Raw genomic sequence first — 15,615 nt, 5'->3', positions numbered from 1 at the left:
AGGGAGGAAGGGAGGAAAGGAGGAAGAAAGGAAGGAAGCTGGGAAGGAAGTGAGGAAAAGAGGGAGGGCTGGAGGGAGAGAGGGCAACTGCCATCCACGTTACTAGCAGTATTTTTCAAGGTAATTTTCTCGTCTTTCCTTTGGCTCTTTGAGCTTACAGGTAGTTTATGACAAATTTCTGTAGATGTCCAAAAATTTCATTAGAGGCCAGATCCTGTGGATTCATTTTCACTGTCTTCTTTTTAAGGTTCTTATTTTTCAGTGAATATAAAAGGCAGCTTTATCTTTTTACAAGTGTTTAGGAGTTTTATTCTCTGCTAGGTAAAAGCACAGAAAATAACAAGGCTTGTTAGCAGATCTCTGATCACAATTCCAACATTGACTTTACTTAATCACTCTGAGCCTTATTTTCTCCTCTATAAAATGAGAATAATGAGGGTTTATCATCTATAAAATGAAGATAATGAGTGTTTTATCTTGTGTACTCGTAAGTCCATTAGGGCACACAACAAAATGCCTGGCATATAATAAAATATTATTTTGTTCTTGAGGAACAGAGCTAAATGTCTTGCCAAAAGAGCGTCTATCAGTTCATTCCAGGGCTTTCTTATGTGTGGAGTAATGAGTACAGCTTCAGGGAGATAGGTTTGGAGCTCAGCCTGCTAAAAATTATGTTAATACAGTACAGGCTGCCTGACGCAGTAGTGAAATTCCCCTGAGACAAGGTAATTATTGGAGAGGGATGCTATGGAGAGGATTCTAGCTTCCTAAGCAGATATTGAATAAAGAGCCTTTGAAACACATTCCGTCTCTAAAATTTTGTTTTCTCTAGATTTTTATTCCCCCCACCCCCAAGTATTATGTTATATCTCACAAATCATGTTTGAGTTTTAGAGATCAAACTATCATGGTAACATCTTTTTTCTGTTTCTCTTGGCAGGATCAGTGCCACGAGTTCCGGAATATGGTGAGAGAAGGGAAGCTTATCTGCACCAGAGAAAATAACCCTGTTCGAGGTCCATATGGCAAGATGCACGTCAACAAGTGTGCTATGTGTCAGAGCATCTTGTACGTGAAGAGGTTTATTGATCAGTGTGATGGGGTGTGCTTGTTTGCAAGAAGATCTTTTTAATTTAAAACTTAAGGCCCTGGGCATTGCACATGAAAAACATACTAGGCCTTCACTTTAGAAGAGGACAGTGAGCTTCCAGGACACTCTTGCCAGAAATGTTTATTTTGATGATGAGAAGCATAATTAGACCCGGAGCATCTGGGACAGGGAGACAGCTGTTGGATGGTGCCCAAATCCCTGGCCTTCAGAGAGGAAACACATCAGCTGAGTCATGCCCCATGTGCCACATAGTTCCTCTTGTATGTAAAGGAAACAATTTCTACATGATAGACTTCTCATAGGGATTCAAGGAGATAATGTTTTTCAAATATTTATAAACTTGAAAGCAATATAAGTACATAAAGAATATCAATATTAGAGAGTTCAGTTCTAAATTAATATGAATAAGAGAAAGGAGAAATGAAGCAACTCTACATGAGAGCCATATAAATATTTTATTAAGGAAAAAATGCAACGTCCTTTTAGGAACATAGCATTCTGGATGACAGTGTAGTAGCCGAATTTATGAAAGTTGATAGCATTGCCCCAAATGCACTATGAAAATTCCAATAGTTAAGACTCAGTAGTTACCAAAAAAAAAAGTATTTTAGGTATTTTTTAGATATGAGAAAATAATGTTAGATTTGCTACGGTTTAGAATTAGAGAAATATTTCATTTAAAAAACTCGGCAAGAACCCTAAAAGAAAAACAATCCTATCCTTTTTTATTCTGCAGCGAGCGAGAAGCTAGTGAAAGAAAAAAGAATGACGAAGAGAAATCAAGTGCCAAGCCCTCAGATGATGCAAAGGTCATTTCTTAAAAGATGCGAAGATAACTGTTTTACCTTTCATCCTCAGAATCTGACATTCTCCTCCAGTTTTTTGGATAATAAAAATGCCAATGTTTTGCTTCAAAGAAAATAGACTGCTAATATTTCATTTTGGTTATAACAACATTTTTGTCTGGCTTTAAGGTTTAATATTTTTCTCAGTTTTGTAGAGAATTTGCCCACAGTGTGCATCAAGTATTGCTCTCCTCTTTGGGAGAAATATGGATTGAAAAATAGAGTGTTAAATTCTTTACCACCTCAACTGCATGCTTTCTTCTGACACTAAATGTGAAATGAGGCTTCGGGTAGCTTGTTGACATTGATTTTTACAATTCAGGTAATATACACTAATTTTCCCCTTTAGCTTCTCTCCTTGATGTCTTTTTTTTCTGTTTCCTCCAGATAGCCTTCTTGGCATCAATGAATCAATAGTGTGTATGTGTGATGCTGCCTTTTCTATTTACTTTTCAAGACTGCAAAGAAGACATCTTCATTCAGTCCTTTGCAGTAATAATCACATTGTAGCATTAGATTCCTGTGATATTGTCCTTTGGTCAAGAGTACAACTCATGGGGGACGCCTGGGTGGCTCAGTTGGTTGAAGCATCTGCCTTTGGCTCAGGTCATGATTTCAGGGTCCTGAGATTGAGCCCCCGCTTCGGGCTCCTTGCTCAGGGGAAGCCTGCTTCTCCCTCTGCCTACTTCTCCCTCTGCCTGCAGCTCCCCCTGCTTGTGTGCTCACATGCTCTCTCTCTCTGACAAATCAATTTTTAAAAAAATCTTAAAAAAAAAAAAAAAAAGAGTACGGCCCATATGGAAAATGAGGGGAAGGAAGGAAGCTAGGAAGGAAAGGGTGAGGGAGACATGATCTATCAAGTGTTCGCCCCTGCATTTCCAGGCCCCGGGCAGAGAGGTTCAGAATGAAGCAGGGGATGGAGAGTTTAAAGTCTGGGCGTTCCTTAGTCTCCATTGCCAGGATAGGGGCAGTGAGTCTGAGCTCAGAGCTAAGAAGGGACTTTCTAAAACCAAGTTTTAGAAAGGGGAAAAATCCTGTTCATTTTCCCTTTCGCATTTTCTAGGACGAGTGCAGTAACTTTCGGCAGTACGTGAGAAATGACCGGCTCATGTGCACTCGAGAGAATGACCCTGTGCGTGGTGCTGATGGAAAACTATACAAAAATAAGTGCCACATGTGCAGAACAGTCATGTGAGTAAGAGGATCCTGTTACCCCTCCAGCTAGTGGGGAATTGCATTTTTTTTTATTTAATTTTTTTTTTCGGTGCAAAAGGTGTTTTTATTAAAGCATGGGGACAGGACCCATGAGAACTGCATCTTTAGAAGTTGCCAATTAAATAAATGTGTGCTCATGAATCCATGGCGTCTTTAAAATAAGTCTTTAGATTCAAGGCCCTTAAGTTGAGAACACCTGATACAGGAGACAGGAAATCCAGATGTGAGTTCTAACCAGCATAGTTCCTAGCTGTGTCCCTGGAGAAAATGTTTTTTTAAATCTCAGGATCATAGCTATAAGAAATTCTTCCAAATCTTTGTTCCACAACTAGATCAGACTCAACAGAGAATTCTTTTTCAGAAATACAGATTTTTACCCCCAAAATTTATTTGGCAGAAAATTCAGGGCTAAGGAATTTGTTGTTTAGAAGGGGTTTTTAGGTTATTTTGATGAACTACCATATTTGGGGACCAATAGACATGATAGATACTGATGACGATGGTTATGAAAACACTGTGAACACAATTATAATAATAAGCATTTTTTTTAACTCTTTGTAATATGTTTCTGGAGACAGGAATTACCAATACTACCCTCTTTTGATGTTCTAGAAAAGCTAAGCTCAAGGAATTTAGGCAACTTGTCCAAGGCCATACATCTATTAAGTGATGAGTGCTCTAAACCAGTTCCCCATTGTGTACTTTTCTTTACACCATCCTCTGGTTGAATGTTCTGTGGTTCTGTCATATTTTATTTAGGATTGCACAGCTTCACACTGGAAGTTATAGGTGCTAGTCTTTGTGCCTATAACTGTAAATTACTTTTTGTCTTCTTCTGCAGTCAAAAAGAAGCTTTGGAAAGGGCAAGAATTCTAGAGAAATCATTCCACATTAGATCTACAGAGGAAAACAGCCCGGCTTCCTCCATTTCTTTTCTGGTAAGAATGACTGCTGAAAAGCTACGTGTTAAGTTAATGCATTTATGTTTGGGGTCTGTTGACACTCCCCCTCCATGAGCTTCATTTCCATAGAGAGGCCTTGGAAAGGCGAATTCAGCATAGTTTCAAACCCTTTGTAGGTAGTTCCGTGCTCAGTGAGAGTTCTGGGATGACTCATCAATGCAGTATTCTGTACTCTTTTAGATTATTAGCCCTGTCCCAAGCCAATTTAGTACACGATTGAATTTTAAAACGTGGATGTGTCATGAATGTGGCTTATTGCACATATGGTCAAATAAGTAGTTAGGAGCCTCAATTCTGTCATTTCAGCAGGCCAGAAACACTCCTCACCCAGCTTCCTCTCTTTCCCCATCCCCAAATCAGCCCTCTTCCCAATAGCCTAGAGAAGTGTGTGGAGCATTTTCAGACTTGTGAAATTCCACTAATCCACGATTCACAGTGGTTAAAACTTGTTTATTCAAAATACAAGCTGATGGCCATCAGTAACATATACCTTAGTGTAAATTAGCCTAACAGGTTTGCTTTTTTAGAGCTTTGCCAAGTCAGGAATAGAAAGGAGCAAAGGGAATAAGAGCATATTCATGAATATATTCATGAAGTAGCATATCAAATTGGCCTCTAAAAGTGAAACTTTAGCATCTAATCTGATGACCCAGAAAAAAAAGAAAGGAAAGTATCAAACATGAATTTAATCTTATTATTTGCCCAATTTAAGCAGGATAGTAGATGACTTGTACTAGTGAAATATATACTAATTACAGATTTCTGGTAAATTAGAAATTTACTACCCTAGGAATCCCATAAACATGAAAAGAAACTATTCACAGAATCTGTTCTTTTTTCCTCTAGCTTTATTGAGATATAATTGACATATAACACTGTGTAGATTTAAGATGTACAATGTGTTGATTTAGTACACTCTAATGTTGCAAAATGTACCACTGTAGTGTTAGCAAACACCACCATCACCTCACATAATTACTATTTTTGTGTGTGGTGAGAACATTTAAGATTTATTCACTTGCCAAATTTCAAGTGTAGAATACAATATGATTAACTATAATCACCATGCTGTACATCACACCCCCAGAACTTATTCATCCTGTAAGTGAAATTTTGTACACTTTGACCAACGTCTCCCATTTCCCCCAATCCCCTTCCCTGGTAATCGCCATTCTACACTCTGTTTCTGAGTTTGCATTATTAGATTCCACATGTAAGTGATATCATATACAGTATTTGTCTTTCTCTGTCTGACTTATCTCAGTTAGCATAATGCCTTAAATATTCATCTAAGTTGTCATAAGTGGTAGGATTTCCTTCTTTCTCATGGCTGAATAATATTCCAGTGCTGTGTGTGTGTGTGTGTGTGTGTGTGTGTGTGTGTGTGTAACATGTATTCTTTATCCACTTACCCACTGATGGTTGTTTCCGTATCTTGGCTATCGTGAATAATAAAATCTGTTCTTTTTTAAAAAACATTTTACTGAAGTATAATAGTCATATATAAGAAGTATGCTTAGCATGAGTGTGCAGCTAAATGCAGTATCACAAAGTGAGCACAGCTGTGATATTAGCGCCTACATCAAGAAATGGGATACGGCCAGCAGATCAGAAGCCTCATCAAGGTTCTTCCTAATGTACAATCTGGTTTTGAGCTGAGCTTTCTCTTGGAGAAGAGGACCACATTCATTATTCATTTTGTCACCCATTCATTCATTTTACAAATGTTTATTGAACACCTATTATTTTCCAAACATTGTTCATGAATATGAGAACAATAGTCATAAGCAAAGCAGACAGAACTCTCTACATTCATGGAGTTCATGTTTGAAGAATATAGATAGTAGATACTATGAATAAATAAAATGTAACTCCAAGGGGAAAATAAAATAAAATAATGATATAAATACTGGGATCAGAGTGGGGCAGGGAGTACAATTTTAAGTAGACTGTACAGGAAAGCATTCTGAGGTGACATTTACGAGGCCTAAACGGATTAATACCATACATGTGAAGTGAGAGAACAGGATTCCAAGAAAAGAGGTCAAGGAAGGGGTCAAAGGACAACAAGGAGCCTGGTGTAGTGAATTAGAGGGACCTCAGAGAAAGCCATAGGAAGCCATATTATGTAGGATTTTGTAGACCATATTAAAGATATTGACTATTATTCTGAATGAAGGTTTTGAAAAGAGGAGTGATGTAATCTGATTTATTTTTTAAAAGAATAACTCTGCCTCTTATATTGAAAATATACTACAGGGAGGCAAGAGCAAAATCTGGACAGCTGGTTAGTCATAGCAGTAGTCAATGGAAGAGATGATGCTAGTTTATACCATGGCAGTAGTGGTAGAAGTCACGAGAGGTGCTTGGATCCTGGGTCTGCTCTGAAGGTGGAATCAACCACAATTGGTTCAGAGTTGATAGACTACGTAAGAAAATACTAAGGATATCTCCCTGCCCCTCTCCCCACTTGCATGCACGTGTGTGTGTGTGCAGTTGCGTGCTCTCGCTCTCTCTCAAATAAAATAAATAGTGGGAAGAGAGGCAGAGAGGTAGGGAGAGGGTCAGACCAACTCCACACTGAGCATGAGCCCAAAGTGGGACTCCATCTCATGACCCTGAGATCCTGGCCTGAGCCGAAACCGAGAGTCAACCACTCAACAGCCTGAGCCACCCAGGCATCCCTGGGTGTTTGAACCATTTATCAAAACAAACTAGCAAACAAGTACTTCTTTATGCCTCTGGAATGAATACCTGGAATGAATGCCTCTGGACTATTAGATTTCCTATTTCTTTGTTTCAGAAAGTGGTTTTGAAGGAATTTTTAAATTTCATCTAAGTTGTCAAGTTTATTGGCATATAGCTATAACGTTTCCACATTATCCTTTTAATATCTATATATAGTGAAACCCCCATTTTATTTTTAATATTGGTAATGTATATTTCTTGCCTTTTTATCAATTTTGCAAATGGTTTATCAATTTATTAATCTTTTCAAACTACCAGTGTTTGACTTTGTTCTGTTTTCTATTTCATAGATTTCTCTTCTGTATTATTATTTTCTTTAAGCTTAATTTGTTTATTATTTGCTAGCTTCTTTTTTTTTTTTAAGATTTTATTTATTTGACGGAGAGAGAGAGCACAAGCAGGGGGAGCAGCAGGCAGAGGGAGAGGGAGAAGCAGGCTTCCTGCCGAGCAGGAAACCTGACCCGGGGCTCGATCCCGGGACCCTGGGATCATGACCTGAGCCAAAGCATCTGCTCAACCAACTGAGCCCCCCAGGTGCCCCTATTTGCTAGCTTCTTGACATGGAAGTTTAGATCGTTGATCTTAAAGCTTTCTTCTTTGCTAATTACGTATTTATTTACAACTTTGCCTCAAATCACTGCTTTAGATGCTGTGATTTGGTTGTTTATATTTTTATTATCATTCAGTTTAAAACATTTCCGCATTGCATCATGATTACTTTGAGTCATGAGTTATTTATAAGTGTGTTTGTTGATTTTTAAATAGTGAGTTTCTACGACCTATGTTACAGTTCCTTTACTAATGTTGTATTCAGATGTGATTAAGGAAATCAAAAAAAGATTTTTCCAAGACCATCCCTCCTGAGTGCCATTGAAAAAATCTAATTTATGTTTTACTTCTTCAGGACTCCGAGATGTGCAAACAGTACCGAGTATTGCCCAAGATGGGTTACCTTTGCCCAAAGAATTTACAGCCTGTCTGTGGTGATGATGGCCAGACATACAACAATCCCTGCATGCTCTGTCATGAAAACCTGTAAGTATACAGGTTGCACTATCGTATCTTCGAGTGTAGAGGTTCTTGACTACGGTGTTGACCCACAGGACTGCATTCCTATCAATTGGAGTTGCATTGCACCAATTTACTAATCGTAGCGATTAAAAATTCAAATTTTGTGGATGATCTTATTCAAATATAAAATAGAGAGGATTGAAGATGATCCTTTTGATTAAGTTGCTTTTATATACTTTACCGAGTATAGAGAAAGGAAAAGGTGGTGGGGTTACAACAATTAGATAAAGTTTCTATTAGCCTGTGTACAGTCATGGGAATGTGAATATCATCCACATGTTGTGTAAAAAGAAAAAAGGTGAGAATCATTGCTATGTTGAGTCTGTGCAGCCTGTAATCTCTTTTGGGCCCTCTGACTACCTGATAGTCACATATTTCTCATCCTCTCCAAGTCTTCTTCTTGGAGCAGAGGCAGTATCATTCAAGAGAAAGCCCCCTGGAACAAATGGCGGCCTAGGGTGGGTTCTCAGATTTATTGCTGTCTGTGCATCTGTGGGCATAGTATCTCATCATTATCAGGTTCACTTTTTCCACTGGGGAAGTGCAGACCATTCTGTGAGCCAGCTGGCTTCACTGGGTTTTTTAGAAGAATTGCCATTTTTATTTAAAATTAAATAGGAGGGATTTATTTTACTACTGTCATTATGGGTTTTAGCTTTTTGCTTTTCTGCTCAAATACTGTCTTACCCTCACCTCCATTCACATGCCTCATGTTTGACCAGCTGTCAGTGAAAGCGTGGTGACAAATCTTGACTCTTCCATCCCACTCCCACCCCGCCCCACCCCAGATTTACACTGTAGTCCGTGTATGTTCTTGCCTTCTGGGGACACCATAAGCAAAGCCCAGAATGTGAGGATGGGACACTCTGCAGTTTATACACTTAGAATAATATCTGAATATGAGTGCTTTATGTGTTCTGACATGTGTAGGTAAGACACTCGCACATTCATTCTCTCGCTGAATCCTCACTACATGCTATAAGCGCTATTATCTTCATTGTACAGAGGGTGAATCTGAGGTTCAGAGAGTCCAGGTAATTTGTTTAAAGTCACAAAGCTAGGAAGTAGATCAGATGAGATTTTCACCTTGTTGGTTTGGATATAAATACAGTTCTCTTTTCTCTCCACTACACTACTGTTATATCCAAAGTAGTAGTTCTTTAAACATTTAGGGCTATGGAGAAAGTTACCTCTTTCCAGAAAAGAAAAGAAAATGAAGCAACGTTAACAATTTGTGTGCAGGTATTAAGGAGGGCATATACTGTAAGGAGCACTGGGTGTTATACGCAAACAATGAATCATGGAACACTACATCAAAAACTAATAAAGTACTGTATGGTGACTAACATAACATAGTAAAAAAAAGAATTAAGAAATCTCCATTTAAGAAATGAATGCAACCGTTCAGGAATTTGTTACTATGTATGCCTTATATCTTCAGCCCAGAAATTCTTCAACTTCCTTTATTGCAGATGTCAGGGCCTAAATTATCCACCCAGTGTTCTTTAAGTATCCCATTAACTGTGTAAACCCATAACAAGTGATACTCTAGTCAAGGGAACTTTGGAGTCAGAAACTTCAATGGTAAAAATATTAACAAATCATGCCTCAGGATGGATTGTTTAGCTAAAGGAACTGGTAGTATATATTATAGAGGAAAGATCCAGGCTATCCCAGGCAAGAGGAAAGAGTATTGGTTTCTGTGGTTTTAGAGGGAAGCCATTTCAACTTGAGCAATATCCAAAGACAAGTCAAACTGCCTTGATAGACAGTGAGTTTCCGATCACCAGAGGCAAACAAACAAATGTTTGCTATGCAATATTTCTTAAGAGAGAGACATTGTAATTCATGCCTTTTAAGATTTTTTCCAGCTATACATTTCAAACTGTATGATTATGTATTATTATATTTTATAAAATCAATAGTCTAAATATATTTTATATATTTTTATTATATATATGTATTGTATTTTGTAATCCCTCATTATAGGTATTCAGTAAAATGAAGCTTCTTCATGGGATCCAGTTTTCCTGTCTGTAAAATAATGGCTTTTGGAATAGATGGTCTCCAAGTTTATTTCTAACATTGAACAATTTTATGAGTATGTAGGTGAATGAAATGTGATGGAATGAATCCAGGACTGGGGAATGAATCTGGAGCTGAATCTGAAGAGAGACAAAACCTGGGTGATTCCTACTGGGAAGTAGTTGAATTCAGATCCCGGGTTCTACCTGTAATTTCAGTTCTGGTTTGATGCCCAGATGTCACCCACATTGATCCTTGTTTGTTTTCTTTTCTCATCATAACTGTCAGTTTTTCCATCTTTTTAATTTCCTCTACTCTGTTTTAGAATACACCAGACTAATACACACATACGCAGCGAAGGGAAGTGTGAAGAGAACAGCATCCCGGAAACAACCCCTCCCAATGTGCCAGCATCTGTAAGTACACTGCATTCGCGGTTACACTGCCAGAGCCGATTGGTTCCGCTTCTGTGTCTGCCACCGACTGATGGACATTTCTCTGGCTAGGGCAATGATACTGGGTCAGATAACCCCAGAATTGGTCATGTCTTCATTGTGAAGATCATTAAGTAATTACCGAAATATGCAGGGATAATAATATAATAGTTAATATTTTTAAATGTTTACTGTTAACTGGGATCATTAGTAGATTGTTTATGAGCAATGTCCCTCACATAACACTTTTACAAAGTAGGTTTTATTTCCTGTGATTTTCTATAAAAAGATGAGAAAAGATTGAGAGAGGTTGCATAGTGACGGAACTGAATTTCAGCCATTTCCATGTAACCCCCATGTTCTTGCACTTCGCATTGCATTCAACTGTTTCCCAACATGAAAAGTTGGCCTTTTCATTTAAATCCCTGCAAGGATGTTTTGACAGACATTATTGAGTTTGATTCTCCCTGGCAACTGCATTCGAGGATGCTCTTCCTCAGGCAAGATGATATGTAACTTGGGGGGAAATGTAGGAATTTTCAAAGAAGAGAAAATGTTTGTTACCAGGCAAATATGGGTTTAAATTCCAGTTTTTTATATCTCTCATATATGAGACCTTTGGCAAATCAAAGATCTAAACCAAAGATCTCACCAAGTTATTGAAAACACTCAATAAATACTGACTTTTAAACATTTGGCACAGTGTCTATGAACTAAGGGCATTTATTATTATTATCACTATTATTATTATGCCAAAGAGACCAAAGTATGAACTTAGACAAAGAGAAGAATCCATAGTGTAAACTTAGAGAAATGGATCCTGGCATAGCACTTATGTATGTTTAATAATTATAATGGATTATAGTTTAATAACCTTATATTTGATGTTAAAATATATTTACATTCAATAAAAACAAAATATTGTAATAAATTACACTTACTAAATAAATATTTATTATTATTCACAACTGGTTTCACTCCATGCCATGGCCACAAAAAGCTCTGGCAATAATGCAATTGGAGACTACTCTGCCAGATTTGGGGCTCCTAAGCAACACTAGATGAGACCACATTCAGAAGAACTACTCAGTGAGTCTTGATATGGAACACTGGAAAAACAAAAGATGGAAACTAGGTGGTTTTGGTTTTACATTAGCAGCTGGAAGGCAGAGTATTGGGGTGAAGCCAGACGACCTTCATTTTCCTCATGTGCACTTGACAGTCGTCGGTATATTCGAGGTCTTTACATATCCATAAAGAGACAGTTTCAACTTTTGCTCTATCCCCATATTGTGTTTGCTGTCTTATTACATATAAACTCGTAGTGGTTTGCTCCTTATTTTATTAACAGAATATAATATCCCTTCCATCTCACAAACATACCTGATTACATGTAATTCAGGATGGTAGATAAAAATAATCTTTATGTGAATCCTAAAGATCATACTTTAGACCACATCTTGCTGTGATCTCATGTAGACAACTTGACAAAACTACTTTATGAGAAATTTGCCGTAGGATAAAAATGATAAGATGTGTTTATTCAAATAAGGAAGAATCTTGACAGGGCTAAGCATAAAAGGTTTTATAAGAGAGTTTCTTCTTTTCATTTTTGGGTGTTTTCTTTCCACTAGAATTATGTAACATATTATTAATGATAGGACTTACTTATGGTGTTAGATGATGGAATAAATCATTAGAACAAAAGGTGTCCTGAACATGGGTTCAGTTCCCTCTGTATGATTCAGGGGTGTGATTTTGGATACACTAAAGTGGGACAAGTGGGTGGGTCATGGCCCAGCATTGCTCTGATGACTATGACGCATGCATATCCTGGAGGCTGAAGGTGATTGCCTGAACTTTGTTCCTGTATAGATTCTCTAAGAGAGTCCGGAATTTGAAGAATGAATACAAGGCCAGGCAGTCAACAACTTTCCTAGAAAAATAAACTGAAGATCCTAGAATGTGTACTCATGCTTAAGACCTAAGAAGTATTTTCTGTTATTCAATAACTACTAAGATTTATGTAGCTCAGAATTTTATGTGCTCTTTCCTGTATGCACCCTCACAGTAGGCCTGTGGTTAGGACAGGGATTATTATCTTTCCCATTTTACAGAAAATCAGCCTGGGGGAGATCCTGCTATTATCAAAGTTATTCAACATTCTATTTTGCATCTGGTGTAGATTTTCTGGCTTCATAGCTTATACTCTGCCACCATCCCTTAGTTGTCAGGAAATTCTGAAAACCAGGGGCTAGAAAAGGGATTACATATCTCAATTAAATAAAAATTAGCTACCTTGAAAGGACATTTCTCTGTTAAGGAAAATACCAGTACTGTTTTGTGAGATGAATAAATGACTATTCTCAATTCCATAACAAAGATTTTCAAAGATATCACAAGACCTTCGATTGCCACCCTCAAACCGAAGGAAATCTCCTGGGGTGGATGTGAGAACTCAGATGGAGGTCTGGGCTTGGAACGATAGTGCTGCTGGTGTTCCAGGTGGTACTGGCTGACACTGTGAGGTTATATTAGCAGAGTAAGTTATGATGTTAGCAGCAATATGAAAATGCTATGAGTGATGAACCATAAGGTATCTTTGGGAATGAGCTTATTGGTTTGGGGGAGGGTGGATTGTAATAATAACTTATTTAAAAGTATCATTTTATCTCACTTTGTACAGAAAGCTAATATTGGATGTCTAGTAGAAATTATCCCTCTGAATTTTAATTGTCTGTTCATTATCGATTCCTTGATGGCTTGTCCTGACTTCTTGACAATCCTTGCTCTGTAACCTAGCACATGCCCAGAAGATACTAGAGAGCAAATGAATAAACATGTTTTGGGGGTGGGGGGAAGCTTCCTGAGGCCCTTACCTTCTTTTGAAAAATGTTTAGGTGTTGATTTGATGTTTTGAATGTCAATTTCAAGAGTGTGTGAATATTGGATAAGTTAGGCAAGGAAGATAGCTGATTAAATTCTTATAGCCTCAAACAAATTATAATAGCAAAGCATTAGTTTTGGAGGAATTGGATTTAAGTTCTGATCCAGTGTGAGACCTTGGCAAGTCACTAACCTTCTCTGGAGCTCTGTTCCCTCCTCTGACATTTACCTCTTTTCATTACCATGAGGGTCACATGTGATCAAGGGCAGAATTAGTGTGGTAGTGTGTAGGTAGTGTGTACTAGGTGCCCGGTATTCACTGAATCAATTGAGTAAAATGCGAAGTGATCATAAATGGTGAGTCCTTGGCAGACTGAAAGGATGTATGGATTTCTTTGACTGAAGTACACCTATAAATGTATAATCCACATTTCTATAATATCTCTCAGTTTCTAGCACCTAACCTATCCATCTTCTCTTCCAGGACAAATAATGGAAGAATTGGTGAAAGCCATGAGGGAAAATATATGCCCCAATTCTGAATCGCCTAACCCTCACCATCTGTATAGAGAAAGAATTCTTCAGAGCTTGTCTTATTTACTATAGAAAACAATACAGAGCTGTTGGGGGAATGGACTCACTGACTTTCAGTCTTTCCCGTCTCTTTCCTCCTAGATTCTGTGATCTGAGTACACAGAGACATCTCCATTTGTCTGTACTTGAAAACCTCCTGGTCACAATGCTATCTGTTCAACTACTTGTTCAATAAAAGTAAACCCAGCAGAACACCATTTCTGGGATTTCTTCATCACTGCCTGGATAATAGGAACACTGTTTTTTGTTTGTTTGTTTTTGGTGTTTTGTTTTTTTTTTACAGAAGCCGAAAACTCTACCCTTTTGTCTTGCTAAGCTATTGGTGGACACAGAATGCTCACTTCTTTTCAGATTCAAGTTGTTGTCATAGTTAGGAAGACATGTTTAGATGAGAGGTAGGGAGGTATGGGCTCCCCGGCATTCAAGAGCTGTATAAGACCAAACCAGCTATGAATCACCTTCGGTACCTGTCACCTGGCAGCTCTCCTGCCTCGCTTCTGTACTTCCACAGAGCATAACTACCTGTGTCACACAGATACCGTCCAAAGACACAAACCAGTAGTTTCTCATATTCAGTCATGTTGCGTATTGACTATTTCCTCTATCAGGGCCTCGGACCCATGGTCTGGGGCAAGACTAAGGAAATGAGAATTAACAGTGTGTCGCATATCTCTAAAGCAGCACGGTCCATTAGAAATAGAACTCAAATCATGTGTCATCTCCAGTTTTCAAGTAGATACAAAAGAAATGGGTAAAATCAACTTTAATGATATATTTTATGTAGCCCAGTATGTCAAAACTATTATCATTTCAAAATATAATCAATATAAACTTTTATTTTAACCAGGTCTTTGATATTAGTATATGTATTTTATATTTCCAGCATATCTGTTTGGACCAACCACATTTCAAGTGCTTAATAGCTACATGTAGCTAGAGTCCACTAAACCAGACAGTGAGCTCATGCACGTGAGAAATCAACCAGGCAATACAAGCAGTAGGTAGGGGTGAGACGGAACAGCTTGTAAGCTCCTGCCTCAGTGCTGAAACTCTGTTGTGCTCAGCATCTTGATACTGGCGTCCTGTGACTGTACCTAGTTACGTTGTTCACTTACAGATATTGGGCTGGTGCTGAATACATCCTAGAGAGGGGGAAAGCTATGCAGAATCCATCATGATTGAAGTTATTCTCAGCTATAGAAGAACTGTACCCAGAATGGCAGGTCTACTTGGTTTGGGGAAGTTAATTTTGTATTTTTCACCTCTGCCCTTGTCTTTTAGGTAAGTTGTCCCTAGGGCAATTGTAGTAGGATTTTGTGATCTTTGTCCTTTGTAACTGTGTGAAAAATCAATTCCACACTAGTTTTTTTCCCTATGTTATCATCAAGAAAACAGAAAAAAAAAAAAGGCTTGTAAATCATTTTTCAAGCATGAAAATACTGTCATTTCAAAAAAAAAAAAGTGAGAAAACAATGTTGCTATTTTCTTTGGCAATTCCAGAATATAAGGGAAGGGTTTAGGGAGTCTGTAACATGAGATTGTATCTCCTTCCTGGGTAGTTCTAGGAAATCCAGAAACTCTGGATGGCTAGGGTGTCCATGACTAAGACCTATTATTTTTTGAGAAGTAGTTGCTTTTTTAGTCATTTTGAACATTTTATTGAGCTATAAACAATAAACCCTTTACCTTCTTTCATTAGTATTTTTATGATGATTATGATTATT

The 15,615-nt window shown here is 37.9% G+C and overlaps 1 protein-coding gene across 1 annotated transcript in view; it reads left to right on the top strand.

The window, feature by feature from the left end:
• The window catches only part of SPINK5 (serine peptidase inhibitor Kazal type 5), a 76,699-nt gene extending 62,739 nt beyond the window's left edge, over window positions 1–13,960 (top strand). The window contains exons 28-34 of the mRNA XM_087862455.1: window positions 941–1,068; window positions 1,848–1,920; window positions 3,020–3,147; window positions 4,013–4,109; window positions 7,786–7,916; window positions 10,303–10,393; window positions 13,782–13,960. Coding sequence (XP_087718581.1) covers window positions 941–1,068; window positions 1,848–1,920; window positions 3,020–3,147; window positions 4,013–4,109; window positions 7,786–7,916; window positions 10,303–10,393; window positions 13,782–13,790 — 657 coding nt within the window. The 3' untranslated portion in view covers window positions 13,791–13,960. The remainder of the gene's footprint in view (window positions 1–940; window positions 1,069–1,847; window positions 1,921–3,019; window positions 3,148–4,012; window positions 4,110–7,785; window positions 7,917–10,302; window positions 10,394–13,781) is intronic.
• The last annotated feature ends 1,655 nt before the right edge of the window (window positions 13,961–15,615 follow it).

This window comes from Ursus americanus, chromosome 5 (assembly GCF_024610735.1).
Source record: "Ursus americanus isolate L20-20 chromosome 5, mUrsAme1.1.p, whole genome shotgun sequence".
Lineage (NCBI taxonomy): Eukaryota > Metazoa > Chordata > Mammalia > Carnivora > Ursidae > Ursus > Ursus americanus.
The sequence above is the reverse complement of the archived record's forward strand: the minus strand, read 5'-3'. Positions and strand labels throughout refer to the sequence as shown.